The following is a 21,998-nucleotide window of genomic DNA, read 5'->3' as shown; positions in this document are numbered from 1 at the left end:
AGAATTTGTATTTTTTTTAATAATAATATTAATTAAAAGGGTGTTTGGGTGTTTTCTTAAACAGACGCTGCGAAAGAGGAAGACTTTTGAGAGAGAGCAGAAAATGTGAACAATCACAACTCAAATTTTGTAATCCAACACAAAAGGATGGAAAAGCAAACCTAAATCAACACATTTACCGCTTTTCACTCTCTCAACAAACACAATATTATACTTAAAAAATCATTAAATAAAAATTAATTTAAAATAAAAAATTAATTATTATATTAACTAAATTAAAAATTAATTTTAAAAATTAAAAATATTAATTTTTATGGATGGTGAAGCAAAAAGAAATCATTTGATAGGATGAAATCAAAAGATGAATGAAAGAAGACGTAGAAACCCTAAACTACTAGCAAATCAATGCCTAAAATGCAAATATATCACGTCTTCCAAGTAACATGTGTGTTTTGATTTGAAATTTGTGTGAATTAGTAGTTAAAATTTTGGTAACTAATTAGATACTAATTTAGAATTTATTTAACAATAATAAAAACTAATTTAGAAATAAAAAATTATTTTAATTTTTAAAATAATTTTTAATTTATTTATATGATAATTAATTATTTTTTATCACTAAAATTGATTTCTATTCAATAATTTTCTTGTGGTGTTAAAAGTGAAATTAAATTAAATAATATTGCAACTAAAAAAGAAAAAACCAATCCACTGTGTTCAATTTTATTTCCCTTTTACGTATCCAAGAAGTTTATAAGACACGATAATTTTGAGTGATAGATACTTGTAACTACGATATAACGTGAGAAGCTGATCTCAGCAGTTGAATTATAAGCACAAAATAAAAATATGTTGCTATGTTGCTTGTTAAATAATGGTAGTAAATAAAATACATCAATTATCAAAACTAAAGGCAAAGGGTTATTTTAGAAGGCAGACCTTGGAAATCCAATCAGCGCAAACACCTCCATGGACATATTTTGTAACTTCAAATCCTTCTAGAACCCTATTACAGAATTTGATAATAAGATAGTATGCCACACCTTAAAAAAATGTCGACTAAGGAACAGCAACTGTGGCAGACAAAAATAACGATAAACCTAGGCATGTTGAAATACGAGATTCACTAACCAGATCCCAAAGTAAACGATTCAGTAACCAGAATCCAAGTACCGTAGTTATCATATTAATTATTTGTTGGGAGGAAGAGTATGTTTGAGTAAACTTTTTCATAAACACACTTATAGGAGAAGAAAATAAAAAGGAAAACTGAAATAAATCTCTTCATAAGCTAAAATTATCTCACGCATAACTTAATTTGTAGAAACTCTCATATTTGCTTCCCCAAAATCTTATTATTATCTTATACATAGGCAAATTTCAACTTACAGAGAACTCTATTTCACTTTCTTTCATATTTTCTCCTCCTAGAAGTACTATCTCCTCCTAGAAGTACTAAGAGAAAAATGTATTCAGACAGACATATATAGTCAAATTCATAAAATTCCAACCAAACCAAAGCTTCCTCCACCAGGGATAAATTAACAAGCCCTTTACAGCACACAAAATTAACGCATAAACCATCACCAGGGATAAATGAACCTGCTAAGACAGCAAAGAGAAACCAGAAAAAAAAAAGCCAAGCCAAAGCCTCAACAGCACCAAAAAACAGTACTCAGAGTGGCAGCAGAGTTGTATGGGACTTCTGAAACAACGAAGTAAAAAATGAAAGTCAAAAATCAATTGTCATGTACTCACAGTGGCCTACTTGATTCACTTTCTTTGATAACACTCTTGGTATTGCATTTTTATTTTATTTAAAGGCATTCAAATTCAAAACTTATAAGGATTCATCAATGTTTAATTCTCCACCTTTATTAGTATCAAACAGTTTACGGGTTATCATGGATAACAGCAGGGCAGGATTATCATGGGTGGGTTAGGTTTGTTTTGTAAATTGAGATTGCTTTATAATATGTCTTAAGGGTACTTGGCAAAGGTATTTATACAGACCTTGCTGCTTTTTAGGATGAATAATACATAGAAAGACTAAGCTTTTTCTATCTGATGGTTTTCTGTTTTGTAAGCTAGGTAATAGGTTTTATTTGGTTCTTATACAAGAGACATCCTTAAAATGTTTCTTTATATTTATTTTATTTTTGTTGATGATAGAAAGAATAGTAGAATAGAAATGTTTCTTTATATTTGTTGATGATAGAAAGAATAGTAGAATAGAAGATGCTTTTGAGAATGTCCTCAATCATGCAGAAGAGTCCATTCTGCACAAAGGGTTTTCAAATAGGATGTCTTCAGAATTCAACACTTAGAGGATAAATTTAAATTTTTGTATCAGTAAAAAATTAATTAATTTAAAAGGATATTTAAGGTGTTCCAATCCTATAAAAAAAACAACAATCCAACCCTCATACTTACTAATCATATTGCAGAATTAAGCATAAAAAACTCAATATAAAAAAGTGCATAAAAAAGATAATTGGTTACAAAAAGTGCATAAACAGGACTTTGTTATTGTAATTTGTGGGAACTTTGTATCAATAGTGCTACTTTTGGGAAGGGAAATGGGGAAATGGGGTTGTATATATAAGGAAAAATAGGTTATAGGTGCTGTTTGTTTTGTCTCATAAATTCCCACTGCTGGAAAATAGTGCAGAATTTGCTGCATAGATTCATCTTGCAGGTGCAGTGCTGGGAGTGCTAGGCTTTTATGTTGTCTTATAATTGGATATGTTGGATTGTAAGTTTGGTGATGAGATTTTTTTGGTATCTATATAAAAGATAGAGATATATCTGAAATGTTCATTTGAATTCATTTATTCATTTGTTGATAAAATATAAACAGTTTACAAAACACATGTTTTAAAGTTTAAGTATAGTGGATATAGAACATGTCTAGATTTTAGTTAGAAAATTAAATTAAGTTAAATTCACTTATAAGTGAAAATGAAAATAATTCTTGTAAATCAACTAGAGATTAAGAGAATCTTACCAATAGATCTTATAACTGGAAGATCTTCTAATTTTATTTGTAGCAATGGTTCTGCATGTGGAAACTGTGTACCAATTTCATAAGCCTCTTTAGAATTAACTTTATGTCTGAGATTCAACACAGATTTAACAATCTCTTTAACAAGCTTAGCATCATTCCTGCAAAATTCAAAATAATATATATCAACAACACCTCAATCATAATTATTTTGCAAGTTCAAGTTCGAACTATACACAGAAAGAAGCATAAAATGTTAGACAATTTTGATTGAGGAAAAAACTAACCGAAAAGTTGATGAATGAAATCCTGCTACATTTGCAGATTCCTTCAAAGCAAATCTCCAGGTTTGCACAGTGGTCGGATTGTATTGTCTGTCATGAGCAACAAAGGCCTCTCCATAACTTCCCCTCTGATGTCGCACATCTGAGGGATCTACTTTGTAGAAAATAGGTAGCAAGATGTGTCCATTTCTACTACACTCAACAATTTTCACAAGTTCTAACAAACACCAGCTTGAAGAGACATAGTTTTCTGAAAATATAATCAAATAAATAGATGATACCTCAATTGCTCTTAGAAGTACATCAGATATTTTATGTCCTTTAGGAATGTTGTCATCTCCAAAGGAAGCAATCTGATTTAGAGAAAATGCCTCAATTAAATGGCTAAGGAAACCTTCACGAACATCTGAACCTCTAAAGCTAACAAAGACATCGTACTCTGGTTGAAGGGAGTAACTGGAAGAAGCAGAAGATGTCAGTGGACACCACAAACTATTTTCTACTGTTGGCTTTGCCGGAAGAGACAAACAAATACAAGATATGCGATTATAATAAAAACGCGAGAAAAATAACAGTAAGACAATTATAAGGAGCAAAAAACTCACTCAAAAAATGAATGAAATCCTGATAGATCAGCAGATTCACTCCAAGCAGATCTCCAGCTTTGCACAGTCAAGGAATACTTTCTTTCATGTTTAACAAAGGCATCTCCATAAGTCCTCCTTCGATATCGTACGTCTGAAGGATCTACTTTGTAGAAAATACGCATCACAAATTGTCCATTTTTTCTTCTGCACTTCAAAATTTTCTCAAGTTCTAACAAACACCATCTTGAAGAAGCATAGTTTTCTGAAAATATAACCAAAGAAATTAATGATTCTTCTATGGCTCCAAATAGTGCTTCAGATAGTTCTTCCCCTGTCTGAATGTTATCAACTGCGAAGAAAGCCATTTGCTTCTGAGAAAATTCCTCAATCAAATGGCGACGAACATCTACCCTCTCAAGCTAAGGAAACCTCGACGAACATATATACCTCTCAAGCTAACAAATACATCGTACATTATTTGAGAAGTTTCATTGGGACAAGTAGAAAATGTTACAAACACCAGACAAAGGATGAAAACATATTTGATTCTATGAGAAACTCGGAAACACATTGGATTGACTACACTCTGCATCTTAATTTCTTCTTCTCTCTACACCTTTGCAATATAAAAAAAACAATTATCAGCCACAGTATATTTAAAAGAAAAAAAACAAATTTATGTAAAATAATGTAATTTTAAAATGGCAGATTCTCCCATCACCCAATAAAAATGACGGGCACCCAATTACTTTTGTGAAAAGACTAGACTAACCTTAATGAAATGAAAATTAGTGTTTTTTTTAGTCTTTTAGTTTCCCCTGCACCCAACATACTGTAACCCCTTCGTTTTCAATATTTTTGCCGCTTTTTTCTCTGTGTCGTTTTCCGTTCAGTAGCAGCATTTACCTGTGTCGAAGACCAACTGAACGGCAACGTCGATTGTGGTGGTGTTGGTCAGTGAGGCGGCATCGAATGTGACGGAGTTGGACGGCGAGAGAGAACGAAGCTACCGAGAGAGGACACGCAAAAAAGTGAGTTTTCTCATTGACATTACCTTCCGGATATAGCGGAATGCCTTTATGCGCTGCAGATAATTTGATATGGAATTGTTTTTTTTTTGTTCTGGATGTGGATTATCGGAAGTGTGAATTTGTGCTGCGAATGCCTATGTCTTGAAGTTTTTTCACTGTTTTAGACGTGGGTTATCCGGAAGTGCAACTTTGTGTTGTGGATGCATATGTTCGGAAGTTTTTCCAAAATTCTCAGTGTATTACACTGAAAACGGCACGTCCACTACCAGCACCAACCAAAAAGAAGAGGAAAACCAAGTTTTTTTTTTACCCTACACCTTTATCAAAATAAAGAAAATAAGGGTAGAATTGTGTTTTAAAAAGTTCATCGGGTGCAGGAAGCAATTGATCGGGGTGCGGGAAGGAATTGCCTTTTAAAATTAGTCCATTTAAAAAAAACATATCAAACACCTTCCTCTTTTACTGGAAAAATATAAACAATCACTAATATAATTTTGTTGTTCGTTTATGTCATGAAAAGAAAATGAAAAAGTTAAAAATAAATAACATTATGGCATATAAAAAACAAATAATTATATCAGTATAATCATTTATCAGAAGAAAATAAGAATTTTGCAATCATGCAAAGAAAATGAGAATTTTTTGAACCTGCAATCAAACAATAAATGATTATGTCATGTCCTTACTTTTCCACCTTGCAATTCACTAATTGTCTTATTCTCCTTTTAAAATTCAGAAAAAATGTCTCTCTAATAAACTAAAACTAAAACAGAGTCTTGCAGTCACAACACAACATTGAAGCTCTTTCAAGGAATTACACAGCTTTCAGGCAAGAGACTAATCTCTCTTTTTTCCCTTTTCATTCACTTTGCATGCTGCTACCTATTCTCATAATTTATATTTTCTCTCAATTTGGCTGAGAATAATCACAGCTTCTTGCAGCTATTAAGTTCAGTCCTTTATGCAGTTAATTAAGACAGATTTATGAGGATTTCTTGAGGCTAGACTTCCATAACTTTCTTCTTCATTCTCTTACTTCACCTCAGTCACTTTATTTCTCTATTTCTTCTACTTATTCTTAATTATCAACAAAATATAAGCACACCTTCATTTTTTTCATTTTAAACTTAGTTGTATTAGTTACAACCTTTTACATAAAAAAACAAATGATGACATTTTTAGTCTTAATTATAAACTCCTCTGCTTCATGCTTCAGCATGCTTAATTGGTCAGAAATCAGAAGCACTTCAGAGGGTTTTCTTGATCTTTTAGTTGATCACTTAGTCAGTATAGTCCTATATATATATATGAGCATTGATGAATGGTGAGATTCAAAAAGTTTTTCTGACCATACACACACAATATATTAAGGAAGAAATTTGATGTACTTGGTAGATCTACCTTTTTGTTTTCATCATGACTTTGTCCAACACTGAATGACTAATTTGAAGATAATGAGTTAACCAGAAAAGGAGGCGAAATTAAGAGAAAAGAGTGGATTAAAAACCTCATTATGACTGACCTGGAATGAGTATTTCTGAATTTTCAGCACTCGGATGAAGATTGTGTAGGTTCCTTTGAGGGAAGATGAGTTGAAAGAGCTTCTTCCTTAGGATGGATTCAGCAAAACAGGTTTTGTAGGAGGAGTTGACTGACTCTGCTTTCATCTTCTGTCCTCATCCACACACACGCCTTGGATATTTTGTTGCAATTTAAAACTAAATTACCACATACTCTTATATTCGATAATATATAATTTAACATTTTCAATTATTATAAATAAATTTAAAGTCGTCATCCTACTACAAGAAAATCATTAAATAAAAAATAATTTTAGATATAAAAAATAATTAGTTATTATATTAACAAAATTATATGTTATTTTATAAATTAAAAAAATTATTGATATCTAAATTAATTTCTATTATTGATAAATAATTTATAAATTAAGATTTAATTATCTAGGTTATAGCTATCAATTATTTAAATTTTAAAGTTGGTATCTAAAACCTTGTATCTAATAATAAATGCAACACTATTTCACTCTTACATTTTCCTAACCGTAAAGTCAATTCACAATTCACATCTTTTCATGGTTGAATATAAGCCAAGATAGAAAATGTTAATATTCAAATAAAATGAGAACAGACATAATAATTTAACCTTTTTTTTTTAACTTTTTGCATTAGTCTTCGGATGGACAAATACAAGTAATAGGAAGCAATAATAGAATATACAAATATGCATATATTTAAATAACAACACAAAACACAATTTATTAAACCACTTAAATAGTTTAATGGACATAAAGTTAAAATGCTTTGAAAGAGTCAAGAAGATTATCCACTACTCATTCCTATAATAAAATGGATAAGTCAATTCAGAACAAGTAAAAAAAATCTTCTTAAGATCACAACAACAAAAAATTATCCATTAAAATAATAATATTTATTTAATAACATTATCCATTTTTTTACTTCATCACTAGTCATTCTTTATCACTATAAGTATTATCAACATAATCATACATGTAATATATTCCACAATTTAAATGATATACATAAATAAGAAAAGTTCATACAAAATAATTACTATATTATTATTTTTTTAAAATAGATTCAAACACATTGAAAATTTTTATAAAACAACCAAACTTATTATTCAAGAATTGACTACATAAATTTAATTCATATTTATAAACCATCTACCATATTGTAATATTACATTTACTTTTTAATTATTAACTCATATTAGTTTTAATGGACTATTATCTTTTAAGGATAAAAAAAATAAAAATAAAATAAAAAAGATAATAGTCCATTAAAACTTTAATCTAAGATTGAAATTATATTGATAATTTAAAAAGAATTTAAATTCATAAAATTTCTTTTAAATAACACACTATCAGAAAATCATGAAATAAAAATCAATTTTAGATAAAAAAATAATTAGTTAATATAGTGACTAAATTAGAGACCATTTTAAAGATTATTTAATAATAATATAAATTAATTTAAAAACTAAATTTTTTTTAGTTTATAAAATAGTCTTTAATTTAATCATTATAACAACTAATTATTGTTTTTTCTAAAATTGATTTTTATTTCATGATTTTTTTTAGTGATATAAGTAAATAAATAATTCAAAATATTTAGTAATTACTTATTATACGTTTATTATATCATCAGAAAGTTTGAGAGTGTCATTCATGCTAATTCAACACTTCAGTAAATAAAATTATAAATCAGCAACACAAGACATAAAAAAGGACGTAACAACCCAAAAGTAGAAGACATTTAGTTTTGGTGAAGATCATTTGATCCTTATAACATTATTTTCGTAAAGTTTAATCTAAATATATTTTATATTTATGTAAATAGTGTTTATTTTAACTATTGCATTTATTTTTTCCACTTTTAAACCTTGCAATGTTTATTGTGAACTAAATTTGATTTGAGTGCTTGAAACCAAACAAATTATCAAGTCAAATCGAAGGCGAAAACTATATTATGAATTTTAAAGCATGAATATGACTTTCAAAATAGTTTGCTTTGTAAACTAATTAAAAAAAATTATGCATATAACTTTAAAGTGATCTAATATATACTTTTCATGATATTATTATAGTTTGGTACTAATTTTCTGAATATATTAATTATGTTTCTTATTCTTGATCACTGAAGTTGAAGTTCTGGCTTTGGACTTTGTCAACATGTGATAGTATAAAAAACTAGTCAAAGTTTAGCTAATATGTATAAAAATAAAAATTACAAAGTTAAGGAACTAGAATAAAAAGTTGTAAAAATGCATTCTATAAAAAACCTGTTTATCTTGAAATATTCAGAGTTTACTATTTGAAATATCAAATAAATAATAATTACATTATTTTAATTATTTACATAAAAGTAGTTATAGAAACATAAAATATTTAAACATGAGAAAAGTTTGTTTGGAAGGACGAAATTTCAGAGGATCTGAAACACGGTAAGGCGCAATCGTGGCAACTTCTTAGTCAAAATCAAGTTCTATTCATTATACAAATCTAATATGTTCCAATCAAATCTAAATGTTAGCATGTGATTATATATTAAATTTTATTTATCTGACTCAATTACCGACCCTAACCACCAAGCTGGTTCTAAAAGCATTAATTTAAGGCTTCTTCAGTTTCCCTAGATTGATAATGTTCTTGTAAGACCGGAAAAGTTTTGACTGCTCTTTCATCTCGGTAGTTGACACGTAAAATATTAAAAAGTGTACTTTCAACTTAATTTAATCTTAAAAAATTAATTCGTAAGGTGAGGTTTGCATTTATTTATCTCACATCAATTAAAAATTAAAACATTTTATAGTACATAAGTGGTACAAACTTCATCTTATATAGACTTAAAGTTCACTTCTTAATATGATATTAGACTTATTTAAAACACATCCTAATCAAATATAAGTGAGTTTACTCTTCACTTTATAAAAAGTAAATTTAAAGCCTAATTCAACCCCATAGAACCAGCTCAAGATGTGAAGTTTACATCCACTTATATACAATGAAATGTCACAATCTCTAGTCGATGTGGGATCTCCAACACACACCCCGATAGCGGTGACCTGATAAGCCCAACAAACACCCGCTAGGATAGGTTCGAAAATGACTCTTATACCATATTACAGTCAATGAAGATGAATATTGTGGTGCATCAAATGGAGCGCACGTAATAGCAATGGAGAAAAGAGTTTCTGATGAACCCTAATTGCAAATGAAAAAAGAGACAATGACTTAAACAAAGAAGATACAAAAGAAATTTTTATTTACTTGTGTATATGAAAATAAAATACATGGTGTATATATAAGAAAAAGACTTAGACCTAACTAAAATATAAAAGAAAAATTGAGTCAAACAAACAAAGGTCAATAACTTAAAAAAGAAAAACTAAATATGTAGTTAAACTTATTTATGGAGTACAGTTGAACTTTGGAAGTGTTATTTTTTATTATTAAATGATGTTTTAATTTAGCTATAAACATGTTGGGTCACTCTTTTGAGGTATGTTCGGCCGGTTGTGAGGTACACTGTGTGGACGTGTACCTTTCTGTCATACAGTACATATAGCATGCTAGAACCCTAATTGTTTTTTTGTAGTGGTAGTAGTAATTGACCAAACATTTGTTTTTCAAATGCAGTGTAACATTAAATAGATATTTTATTTTTGTATTTGCACACTCCTAATTGCTTTCTCTGGCCACAACCTCATTGAATACATAATTTAGATTATTTGATGAAACTTTGAGTGATTAATATGTCCCATCTTTTAAGACGAAATGGGAATGAAGACTTATGTTAACGAATATAGCAGAGGTGCGTGTAGGGAGACTTCACGATTGTGACATAGATGTTAAATAAAACAATTTCTAACGTATTCTTTTCATTTTCATAGTTAATTAAAGATACCATGATGTAATGAAACGAGGAGTTTGAGACATTCTCTTTCTTAACAAAATAAACTATAGTATTTAGTTTGAATGGATGGGTAAGATATAATACAAAATGGGTGAATTCTCATGTGTAAAAAACTGAAGCACCACATGGCTACAACATGTTAAATTATATATTGTTGAATATAAGGGTACGCGGTAGTTTAGTTTTAAATTGCAACAAAGTTTCCAAGGCGCGTGTGGAGACTTTCACTGTGTGTAAGGACAGAAGACCAAAGCAGAGTTCGTCAACTCCTCCTACAAAAACTCCATTGCTGAATCCATCCTAAGGAGGAAGCTCTTTTAATTCATCTGAGTGCTGAAAATTCAGAAATAGTCATTCCAGGTCAGTCATAATGAGGTTGTTTTATCCACTTTTTTTTCTTAATTTCGCCTCCTTTTGTGGTTAACTCATTATCTTCAAATTAGTCATTCAGTTTTGGAGAAAGCCATGATGAAAACAAAAAGGTAGATCTACCAAGTAAGTACATCGAATTTTTTCCTTAATATATGGTGTGTATGGTCAGAAAATCTTTTAGAATCTCACCATTCATCAATGCTCATATGTATATTAGACTATACTGATAAAGTGATCAATTAAAAGATCAAGAAAACCCTCTGAAGTGCTTCTGATTTCTGACCAATTAAGCATGCTGAAGCAGGAGTTTAATGGTTTGATTTCAATCTGTCACGGATTCCAGCCAATTAAAAGCAACAAGAGGCTTAATTTGGAATCTTGCCGGTGCAGGTATTTTCATCTGATATATGTTTTTCTCTTCATTTGGTTGAGAATAATTTGAGTTTGTTGCAGATTTTAAGTCCAGTTCTTTATGCTGTTAGGAGTGATTTAAGCAGTGGATTAAAGCATTCACCTGTTTTAGGTTGGAGCTGCATAACTGTTCGTCTTTTATTCTTTTACTCTTGTACTAGATTCTTTGTACTTATTCTTAATAACCTTTTTGCTTTAGAAAAAAGCTTTTGATCTTTCAATTTGTGGATTTATTTTGCTGCTGATCCCTTTTCTTTTTATAAAGGTGTAGAGTAGACAGGAAGAAAGATCCAGAGTATATTCGATCCAATCCAATGACATATTCTTATTCTTCCCGAGTTTTTGATAAAACCAAACGTGTTGTATTTGTTTGTCTCTTGCTGGCAGCGTTAGACAATAATAATAACTCTTCATATCCAGTGACAGATTTTGCTTATCCCAATGACTCCCTTCAGATAAAGTACGATGTGTTTGTTAGCTTTAGAGGCACAGATATCAGGCAAGATTTCCTTAGCCATTTGATTGAGGCGTTTTCTCGAATGCATATTAATGCGTTTGTAGATAACAAGATTGTCAAAGGAGATGGACTGTCTGAAGCACTTGTTCATGCAATTGAAGGATCACCAATTTCATTGATTATATTTTCACAAGACTATGCTTCTTCACATTGGTGTTTGTCAGAACTTGTGAAAATTGTTGAGTGCAGAAAAAAAAATGGCCAGATTGTACTACCTATCTTCTACAAAGTGGATCCTTCATATGTACGGTATCAGAAGGGGACTTATGAAGTTGCCTTCGCTAAACATGAAATAAGATATAGTTTGACCACTACACAGACCTGGAGATCTGCTTTGACTGAATCTGCTACTATTTCAGGATTTCATTCATCAACTTTTCGGTATGTATTTGAGGTAATGCATTTGATCAACTTTTCTGTATGTGTTCGATATTTACACATTTTTTATCACACAGGGACGAAGCTGAGTTTATCAAAGAGATAGTTAAATGTGTGTTGATGAGGTTGAATCAAGTGCAACAAGTTAACTCAAAAGGGCTTGTTGGAGTTGGTAAACGAGTTGCACATGTTGAATCATTGCTACAATCAGAAGGGCCTGATGTACGCATTATTGGAATATGGGGCATGGGTGGTATTGGTAAAACAACCATTGCGCAAGAAGTATATAATAAGTTGTGTTTTGAATATGAAGGTTGTTGTTTTTTGGCTAACATAAGAGAAGAATCGGGAAGACTTGGAATGATCTCTTTGAAGAAGAAGCTTTTCTCAACATTATTAGGAGGAGAAGATTTGAAAATTGACACACCCAATGGATTGCCTCAATATATTGAGAGAAGGCTTCGTCGTATGAAAGTTCTCATCATTCTTGATGATGTCAATGATTCAGATCAACTGGAAATTTTAGCTGGAACATATGATTGGTTTGGATCAGGTAGCAGAATCATCATAACAACCAGAGATAAGCAGGTACTAGCTAAAGAGTTTGCTAATATATATGAGGTTGAGGCATTAAACTTTGATGAATCCTTAAGGCTTTTCAATTTGAATGCCTTTAAGCAAAACCATCTTGAAAGTGAGTACCATGAACTTTCAAAGAAAGTGGTCAACTATGCCAAAGGGATTCCACTAGTTCTTAAAGTTTTGGGTCACCTCCTTCATGGAAAAGATAAAGAAACTTGGGAAAGCCAATTAGAAAGACTCAAAAAAGTGCAAAACAGAAAGGTCCATGATATTATTAAATTGAGTTACAATGATCTTGATCAGGATGAAAAGAAGATATTTTTAGATATTGCATGCTTTTTCGATGGACTGAATCTGAAAGTAAAGCATATAAATTTTTTATTGAAAGACCATGATTATTCAGTGATTGCCGGATTAGAAAGGTTGAAAGATAAAGCTCTTATCAGTGTTTCTCAAGAAAATGGTGTATCGATGCACAACATTATACAAGAAACAGCTTGGCAGATTTCTCGAGAAGAATCAATTGAAGATCCTAGAAGTCAAGTTCGACTGTTGGATCCTGAGGACGTTTATCACGTACTAAACTATGATAAGGTAAAAGATAAAATCATACACTAAAACAATCTTTTTTTTTTTTAGGAAAATAGTTTATGACAATGTTTCAAAATTTCTACTACTTTTTTGCAGGGTGACGAGGCTATCAGAAGCATAGTCATCAACTTGTCAAAAATCAAAGAACTGCAATTAAACCCTCAAGTATTTGCAAGGATGAGCAAACTACATTTTCTAGATTTTTATAGTAAAGGGTCTTGTAGTTCCCTCTGGGATCAAGGAGGCTTGTATCTTCCCCAAGGGCTTGAATCTTTATCAAATGAACTAAGATATCTTCGTTGGACCCATTATCCTTTGGAATATTTGCCTTCAAAGTTTTCTGCTGAAAATCTTGTTGAATTGAACTTGCCATATAGCAGACTGAAAAAACTTTGGCAAGAAGCACCTGTAAGTATTTTGTACCATTACTTTATTTTGAGCTTTAACTTAAATTCATTGAATCCAACAGATTTAACTTACTTACTGCCACAAAAATTGGTTTAGGGACTTCTGGTATATATAAGAAACTAAAATTAAAAACGAGAACAAGTAGAAGGACCAAATCATTAATGTTAACTAATCCAAAATTTCCCACTTTCATTAGCTCATGCAATATTGTCTTCATTTGGTTTAATTGCTACAGAGTCTAGTTAACTTATGGGTCCTTATACTTCATTCATCAACAAGACTAAAAGAGCTACCAAACTTTTCAAAGGCCACAAATCTTAGAGGGATAGATCTCCGATTTTGTGTAGGGCTGACAAGTGTGCATTCATCAGTTTTCTCTCTCAGAAATCTTGAGAAGTTGAATCTAGGTGGCTGCATTTCCCTTAGAAGCCTTCGAAGCAATGTCCATTTGGACTCCCTTCGTTATCTCTCCCTCTATGGATGCATGACACTAAAGGATTTCTCAGTGACCTCAAAGAATATGGTAAAGTTGAATTTAGAACTCACTAGTATCAAGCAACTACCTTCATCCTTTGGACTTCAAAGCAACCTCCAAAAGCTACGTTTGGCATACACTTACATTGACCACTTGCCACCAAGTATGAAGCATCTTACAAGGCTGAGACATCTAGATCTAAGACATTGCAGAAAGCTTCGAACTCTACCAGAGCTTCCCCCATCACTTGAAACACTAGATGCCCGTGGATGCGTGTCACTTGAGACTGTAATGTTCCCTTCTACTGCTTGTGAACAACTGATGGAAAATAAGAAAAGAGTTGCTTTCTGGAACTGCTTGAAATTGGATGAACAATCTCTCACCGCTATTGAGTTGAATGCACAAATTAACATGATGAAATTTGCACACCAACATTTTTCCCGACTTGGTGATGCTCAAAGTACCTATGTGTATCCTGGAAGTAAAGTTCCAGAATGGCTGGTGCATAAGACAACACATGATGACTACGTGATTATTGATCTCTCTTCTATTCTTTCTCATAACTCCTCACAAGTAGGCTTCATTTTTGGCTTTGTTGTTCCGGAAGTCCCATTTGGGGGTTTGGTTCTGGAATTTAAGATTAGTACTGGTGGTGAAGCTAGCCATATCAATGTGTACATGGACAGACCTCGTCATGTTATTACATCAGATCATGTGTATCTAATGTATGACCAGGCATGTTCTCGCTACCTAAACAGTCGTGCCAAACATGAGCCAAGGTTGAAAATTAAGGTTGCATTGGCATCGCGAACGCTCACATCCAAATACGTACCATTACAGCTAAGAGCTTTTGGAATCAGCATGATCAATACTTCAGACTTTCACAATTTTGTTCAAAAAGTAAAATTTGGTGATAGTATACCAAATGTCCCAATTCTATTAAGATTTTTCTGTACTTTCGGCATTCTTGTTTTGATTGGGACTTATAATATTTATGTCAGAAGATTGGTGTAGAAAAAGAATGTCCCTCTAACAATAACTTTGAAAAGAGAATATAACACTAGCATATTTTGGGATGAGAATAGAGAAGGATTAACAGCAGCTTTTTTACTTCACTTTATTTTGTGAGAGTACAAGTTAATGTATCTTTTGAATTTTCTGAACTATTTTTCTTACTTTCTTCAGACATTCATTCATATCTCTGAAATGTTTATTTATTAAATTAAGAGGTTTTATAATTTATAATGCATTTTAACGAGCAAGCATTCTTTAATTATATTGAATTCAACAAATGTTTGAATATTTTCAATTTCAAAACAAACCCGTATGAAGTTTACTGAGTAGCACAGTAAAGTTTTTAAATTCATATAAAATTTAAACTTATCAATTAAAAAACTATATATGTATAATATATCCCAGTAAAAATGTCACATTAACTCTTTAATCCTTATAAACTAAATATTTTATATATCCCAGTAAAAACAACCATGCAGAAAGTCCAGAAACTATAAGAAGAATCCCAGCATTTGGAAATCAATGATATATACATTCACTCACATGCCTCCTCTTTCATATTCTCTCTTCCCTCTCACCTGTTCCACACAGCAACAGGGTAGACTTCTTAATGTTCCTTTGGAATTCCAGCATCACCCAATTCTTGTTTCTGAAGAAAATTGCTGGTTGTGCTCACCCCAAACCCTCTTAACTGCACCTTTATGTATTCGGATGAGAGTGCTAGTGATGTTACTGTAAACTTAATTTTCAACCTCCGTTGATGTTTGGCACGACTTTGTAGAAAGCGAGAACATGCTTGGTTGTACATCAGATACACGTGATCCGACTTAATCCCATGATGTGGTCTATCCAAGTACACAATCATACTGTCATCTTCACCTTCATCTTCACCTTCAGTACTAATCTTCAATTTCAAGACCCTTTCCCCATTCGGCACTTCCGGTAAAATGAAGCAAAAGATGTAGCCCAAGTGAGAAGAATGTGGAGAAATAGTTATGTAATCATCATGTGTGGCCTTATGCATCAACCATTCTGGAACTTGGCTTCCTGGGTACACATAAATACCTTGAGCATCACCAGATGTAGACAAATGCTGGTGTGCAAATTTCACCATGTTGATTTCAGCATTCCTCTCAATAGCCGTGAGAGAATGCTCATCCAATTTAAAGCAGTTCCAAAAGACAACCTTTTTCTTATTTTCCTTCCATTGTTCAGCAATAGGAGGGAACGTTATACTCTCCAGTGATATGCATTCACGGACATCTAGTGTTTCAACTGATGGAGGAAGCTTTGGTAGGGACCTAAGCTTCTCACAGTATCGTAGATCTAGATGTCGCAACCCTTCAAGATTTTTTATGCTTTCAGGCAAGCTCTCAACGTAAGTGAATGCAAGATTTAACTTTACAAGCTTGCTCTGAGATCCAATAGATGAAGGGAGTTGCTTGATACTGGTGCGTTCTAAATTCAACCTTATCATATTCTCTGAGGTCACTGAGAAATTCTTTAGTTCCATGCAGCCGTAGAGGGAGAGATAACGAAGAGAGTCCAAGTGAATGTTGCTTCGAAGGCTTGTGAGGGACGTGCATCCATCCAAATCTAACTTCTCAAGATTTTTGAGAGAGAAAATTGATGGATGAACACTGGTCAACCCTACACAGAATCGAAGATCTATTACTTCAAGGTTTGGGGCCTTTGAAAAGTCTAGCAGCTCCTTTATGTTTGAGGATGAATGCAGGATAAGGACCTTTATATTCACAAGATCCTGTAGCAGCAGTCAAAACAAACAGATTATTGAAGACACTGCATGGACTAATGTTAATTTTAGATTAAAAGGTACATAAGGATATAATATTTACCGGCACTTCTTGCCATAGTTTTTTCACCCGGCTATATGGCAAATGCAACTCTACTAGATTTTCTGCAGAAAACTTTGAAGGCAAATATTCCAAAGGATAATTCGTCCAACCAAGATATCTTAGCTCATTTGGCAGAGATTCAAGCCCTTGAGGAAGATACAAGCCCCACGGTTCACAGAAGAGAATATCACGAGTTCCTGCAGTGTACAAATTTAGAAAGTGGAGCTTCCTCATCTTAGTAAATACTTGTGGCTTTAGATGTAGTTGCTTCATTCTCAGCAAGTTGATGACTATGCTTCTGATAGCCTCGTTACCCTGCAAGCAAAGTAGTAGAAAAAATTTAAACATTGCTATATTCTACTTTTTCTAAAGATATCCAATTCTTCTTTGTTATTTTATCTACTACCTTGTTGTGTGTAAGTACTTCATAAACGCCATCAGGATCAAATAGTCGCCTCTGGCTTCTGGGGTCTTCAATAGATTCTTGGCCAGCAATCTGCCTAGCAGTTTCTTTCTTGTATAATGTCATGCATTGATACAGTATTTTCTTGAGAAATGCTGATAAGAGCTTTATCCTTCAACCTTTCCAATCCCGCAACCACTGAATAATCACGATCTTTCAATAAAAAATCTATGTACTTTACCTCCAGTTGCAGCCCATAAAAAAAACATGCAATATCCAAAAAAATCCTCTTTTCATCCTCCTCAAGATCATTGTAACTCAATTTAATAATATCATAAACCTTTTTGTTGTGCATTTGTCCTTCTAATTGACTTTCCCATATCTCTTTATCTTTCCCATGAAGACGGTGACCCAAAAGTTTAAGAACAAACGGAATGCCTTTGGCATAATCAACCACTTTCTCTGACAGTTCCTGGTACTCTGCTTGCAGATGTTTTCGCTTAAAGGCATTTAAATTGAAAAGTCGCAAAGATTCATCAAAGTTTAAGGCCTCAACTTGGTATACATTAGCAAACTCTTTAGCAAGAACCTGTTTATCTCTAGTTGTCACAATGATTCTACTACCAGATCCAAACCAAGTTGTTCTAGCTAAGATTTCTAGTTGCTCTGAGTCATCGACATCATCTAGAATAATAAGAACCTTCAAGCGATGCAGTCTTCTGTCAACTAACTTCTGCCACCCATTAGATATGTCAACTTTTAAATGTTCTTCTCCTAATAATGTTGAAAAAAGCTTTTTCTTCAATGAGAATATTCCATGTCTTCCTGAATCTTCCCTTATGTTAGCCAGAAAACAACAACTATCATATTCAAAACAAAGTTTATTATATACTTCTTGTGCAATAGTTGTCTTACCAATACCACCCATGCCCCAAATTCCAATCATGCGAACATGTGTTGCTTCTAATTGCAGCAATGATTCAACATGAGCAATCCGTTTACCAATTCCAACAAGCCCTTTGGAGTTAACTTGGTGAACATGATTCAACGTCCTCCACACAAATTTAACTGTCTTTTTAACAAGTTCAGCATCATCTCTGTGCAGCAAAAGAAGTAATGAGAAACTCAGAAAAGAATCAAGCATATTTGGATATGTAAAACAAAGGAAGAACAAGAGAAAGAGAAACAAAAACAAGAACAAAAAAACTATCTTCTGTAAATATAAAATATTTTGCTTCAAATAGAATTTTTCTTTAGATATCTTCAACAATTATAAGGAGCCAAAAACTCACTGAAAAATTGGTGAATGAAATCCTGATAGATTAGCAGATTCAATCAAAGCAGATCGCCAGCTTTGCACAGTAGTGAAGGAATAGTTTCTTTCATGTTTAACAAAGGCATCTCCATAAGTCCTCCTTTGGTGCCGTACCTCTGAAGGATCTACTTCGTAGAAAATAGGCATTACAATTTGTCCATTTTTTCTCCTGCACTCCAAAATTTTCTCAAGTTCTAACAAACACCATCTTGAAGAAGCATAATTTTCTGAAAATATAACCAAAGAAATTAATGATTCTTCAATGGCTCCTAATAGTGCTTCAGATAGTTCTTCCCCTTTCTGAATGTTATCATCTACGAAGAAAGCAATTTGCTTCTGAGAAAATGCCTCAATCAAATGGCTAAGGAAACCTCGACGGACATCTACACCTCTGAAGCTAACAAATACATCGTACTTGATTTGAGTAGTGTGATTGGAACAAGTAGAAGATGTTACAAACACCAGACAAATGAATACAACATATTTGATTCTATGAGAAACTCGGAAACACATTGGGTTGACTACACTCTGCATCTTAATTTCTTCTTCTCTCTACACCTTTGAAATATAAAAAAACAATTATCAGACGCAATATAAGGAACATGTTCCTTTGAGAGTCATCAAGGAACATGTTAGTTTGACAATTTGATAACAAGACAGTTAAAAAAACACCAACTTACAATTATGATGTGACCCAATATAATTTAAATATTTTAAAATGGATTCATTTAAAAAAAAATATCAAATCCCTTCCTCTTTTACAGAAAAAATATAAATTATATGAGAATACACCAAGATCCTTGAGAAGTAGCAGCATTTGAAGTGAAAGAAAGGGGGAAAAAGAGAGATTAGTCTCTTGCCTGAAAGCTGTGTAATTCCTTGAAAGAGCTTCAATGTTGTGTTGTTGAGACTGCAAGAGTCTGTTTTAGTTTTAGTTTATTAGAGAGACATTTTTTCTGAATTTTAAAAGGAGAATAAGACAATTAGTGAATTGCAAGGTGGAAAAGTAAGGACATGACATAATCATTTATTGTTTGATTGTATGTTCAAAAAGTTCTCATGCTGTTCTTATCATTCACAACTCATTGAAAGGAACAGAAATGAATGAAAATAATTTTTTAAATTAAAAAATGACTTAAAAAGTTAAGCTTTTTACTAAATTATTTTTAGGTTGTCGTAAAATTATTTATTATTTTCATCTTATAAAATATTTATTTCGAGAAGTAAAACGAAAAAGCATTTTTTATGAGTTTGATATTATTATAGCAATATAAATAAAAGAATACTCCAACCTTAAACCAATGTTGTGACTGCTACTTAAAATCACTCAAAAACTAACAACTTAATAAAGGAGAGACAAGAAATTAGAAGTGAATTGGTGTCATAATTATTGATACTTTTTATATTTATATCAGATAACAAAATGTCCTTTTAATAATTGTAATAATTGATGTTGATTAAAGAAAATAAATATGGGACACTAAATTAGAGACAATTTTAGAAAAAAAAAAAAAGTCTTTGTAAGTAGAATGTATTTTAAGAGTTATTCTTTGTTTCATAACTAAAATTAGAAATTATTTAACAATAATATAAACTAATTTAAAAATATTTTTTTTTTCTAAAATTGTCTCTAATTTAGTTACTATAGCAACTAATTATTTTTTGTCTCTAAAATTGGTTTTTATTTCATGATTTTCTTATAGTGCTAGCTTCCATTTCACAACTCTGTCACACAATACACTGAACCTCTGCCATTGGTTTTCATTGATATTAATATTATTATTATAATTAAAATTATTATAAATATTATTATTAATATCATTATAAATATTATTATTAATATTATAAATATTATTATAAATATTATTATGAATATTATTAATTTTATTAATATGATTATTATTATTAATATTATTAGTATTAATATTATTATTATTATTGTTAATATTATTAATATTATTAGTATTAATATTCATATTATTAATATTAGTATTGTTAATATTGTTAATATTAATATTTTTAATATTAATATTTTTAATATTGTTAATACTAATATTTTTAATATTGTTAATATTAATATTGTTAATATTGTGAATAATAATATTGTTAATAATAATAAGTATAATAAAAATCATAATCATACTAAAGCATTTGTTTGGTGTAGTGGTTAAATTTTGTTTGAGTTATTTAAAGGAACCTTCCGTATTCGCGTTTTTCTTGTAGTGTATAAATAAAAGTATTCTATAGTATATTAATAAATGTAAATTTGAATTTATAAATCAATTTTATAAAGTTAAAGTTGAATTTAAAAGTTGAATTCTTAATAGAAATAATGAAAAAAAACTAGGTCTTTTTAAACGTGTATTAGATTATTATTTTAATTAAAATTTAAGTAATGTTGGTGAAAGGGGTTTGAGAGTTCTATTTGGATTAAAAGTATATGAAAAAAATGTGTTAAGTAGTAAAAAAAATAAAGAAAATCACTCTACATGTTTGAAAGAACAGAAGTGAATGAAAGTAATTTTTGAAATTAAAAAAGGACTTAAAAAGTTAAGTTTTTACTAAATTATTTTTAGGTTGTCCTAAAATTGTTTATTATTTTGATCTTATAAAATATTTATTTTGAGAAGTAAAAGGAAAAAAGCGTTTTTTGATAAGTTTGATATTATTATAGCAATATAAATAAAAGAATACTCCAACCATAAACGACTCAATTAATGCTGTGACAGCAACTTAAATAACTCCAAACTAAGAACTTAAGAAAGATGAGAGAAGAAATTAGAAGTGAATTAGTGTTCATAATTATTGATTGATGTGTCAAAGACAGTTGCCAAGTTGAAAGCTAATGAGGGTTCACTTGAACCTGGCAATTAACCCAAGTGAGAAATGGACAAAAGAAAGCAATAAGATAAAAGAGGAAAGATCTACAAAGGGGAGTTCAGGGAGTAATTTTATTCCTCTCGCACGAATCATTGCTTTTTTTATCTTTTGCATTTGAATGGATACAAACATAAATGGTTTTTGCTTTTCTATCGAAACGAAGCATTAAGGACACAAGTGAGAAAGCGGGATTCAGTGGGGCTCCAGTGTCGACAACACAATGGAATTACACTTTTTAGATTTACATCCCAAATCTCCTTCTTATAATTGATTTGCACACAAAAATTCAAACCAATGATTAAAAAATTATATAACCATCAAATGCTTTATTTAATTATTCATTTTATTAAATAAATAATTTATTTTTATTTACTAAAGAGTAAAATTTTCCCATTAAAAAAATTACCAAACGGTATCAAATAAAAATATATTAA

The 21,998-nt window shown here is 31.1% G+C and overlaps 2 protein-coding genes and 1 pseudogene across 15 annotated transcripts; 1 reads left to right on the top strand and 2 right to left on the bottom strand.

Annotated features, from left to right (window-relative positions):
• Nucleotides 1-1,309: 1,309 nt before the first annotated feature.
• LOC137819713 (disease resistance protein RPV1-like) lies at nucleotides 1,310-6,620 on the bottom strand. Of its 4 annotated transcripts, none has more exons than XM_068623657.1 (6): nucleotides 6,429-6,569; nucleotides 4,782-5,223; nucleotides 3,894-4,491; nucleotides 3,292-3,744; nucleotides 3,008-3,165; nucleotides 1,310-1,705 (listed from the first exon to the last, which is right to left on the bottom strand). In XM_068623657.1, the coding sequence occupies exons 3-6, from the start codon at nucleotides 4,238-4,240 to the stop codon at nucleotides 1,653-1,655; spliced, it is 1,011 nt and encodes a 336-aa protein (XP_068479758.1). In that variant the 5' UTR covers nucleotides 4,241-4,491; nucleotides 4,782-5,223; nucleotides 6,429-6,569; the 3' UTR covers nucleotides 1,310-1,652. The 4 variants fall into 4 exon arrangements, with proteins under 4 accessions (XP_068479758.1, XP_068479759.1, XP_068479756.1 ...); XM_068623658.1 differs by having other exon boundaries at nucleotides 4,782-5,168; nucleotides 6,429-6,495; XM_068623655.1 differs by lacking the exon at nucleotides 4,782-5,223 and having other exon boundaries at nucleotides 3,894-4,137; nucleotides 6,429-6,620.
• A 3,916-nt stretch (nucleotides 6,621-10,536) lies between these two features.
• On the top strand, nucleotides 10,537-15,211 carry LOC137819709 (disease resistance-like protein DSC1). Of its 11 annotated transcripts, XM_068623651.1 has the most exons (8): nucleotides 10,542-10,722; nucleotides 10,814-10,844; nucleotides 11,039-11,124; nucleotides 11,188-11,257; nucleotides 11,411-12,043; nucleotides 12,118-13,216; nucleotides 13,310-13,621; nucleotides 13,857-15,211. In XM_068623651.1, exons 5-8 carry the CDS (start codon nucleotides 11,460-11,462, stop codon nucleotides 15,108-15,110), a joined length of 3,249 nt encoding a protein of 1,082 aa, XP_068479752.1. In that variant the 5' UTR covers nucleotides 10,542-10,722; nucleotides 10,814-10,844; nucleotides 11,039-11,124; nucleotides 11,188-11,257; nucleotides 11,411-11,459; the 3' UTR covers nucleotides 15,111-15,211. The 11 variants fall into 11 exon arrangements, with proteins under 11 accessions (XP_068479751.1, XP_068479750.1, XP_068479745.1 ...); XM_068623650.1 differs by lacking the exon at nucleotides 10,814-10,844 and having other exon boundaries at nucleotides 10,537-10,722; XM_068623649.1 differs by lacking the exon at nucleotides 10,814-10,844 and having other exon boundaries at nucleotides 10,537-10,722; nucleotides 11,039-11,257.
• Nucleotides 15,212-15,528: 317 nt separating this feature from the next.
• On the bottom strand, nucleotides 15,529-19,264 carry LOC137819711 (disease resistance-like protein DSC1; annotated as a pseudogene).
• Nucleotides 19,265-21,998: the final 2,734 nt, after the last annotated feature.

The sequence above is a fragment of the Phaseolus vulgaris genome, chromosome 10 (genome assembly GCF_000499845.2).
Source record: "Phaseolus vulgaris cultivar G19833 chromosome 10, P. vulgaris v2.0, whole genome shotgun sequence".
Taxonomy (NCBI): domain Eukaryota; kingdom Viridiplantae; phylum Streptophyta; class Magnoliopsida; order Fabales; family Fabaceae; genus Phaseolus; species Phaseolus vulgaris.
The sequence above is the reverse complement of the archived record's forward strand: the minus strand, read 5'-3'. Positions and strand labels throughout refer to the sequence as shown.

Bases quoted from the DNA above. Each gene is read 5' to 3' on its own strand.
- LOC137819709 (XM_068623643.1), top strand. From the start codon at position 11,027: ATGCTGAAGCAGGAGTTTAATGGTTTGATTTCAATCTGTCACGGATTC. The intron at 11,125-11,410 runs GTATTTTCATCT...CTTTTTATAAAG, and splicing joins TTGGAATCTTGCCGGTGCAG to GTGTAGAGTAGACAGGAAGA. The intron at 13,217-13,309 runs GTAAAAGATAAA...ACTTTTTTGCAG, and splicing joins ACGTACTAAACTATGATAAG to GGTGACGAGGCTATCAGAAG.
- LOC137819713 (XM_068623655.1), bottom strand. From the start codon at position 6,573: ATGAAAGCAGAGTCAGTCAACTCCTCCTACAAAACCTGTTTTGCTGAA. The intron at 4,138-6,428 runs GTCAGTCATAAT...TTATATTTTCAG, and splicing joins TTCAGAAATACTCATTCCAG to AAAACTATGCTTCTTCAAGA. The intron at 1,706-3,007 runs GTAAGATTCTCT...TCGTTGTTTCAG, and splicing joins TCCAGTTATAAGATCTATTG to AAGTCCCATACAACTCTGCT.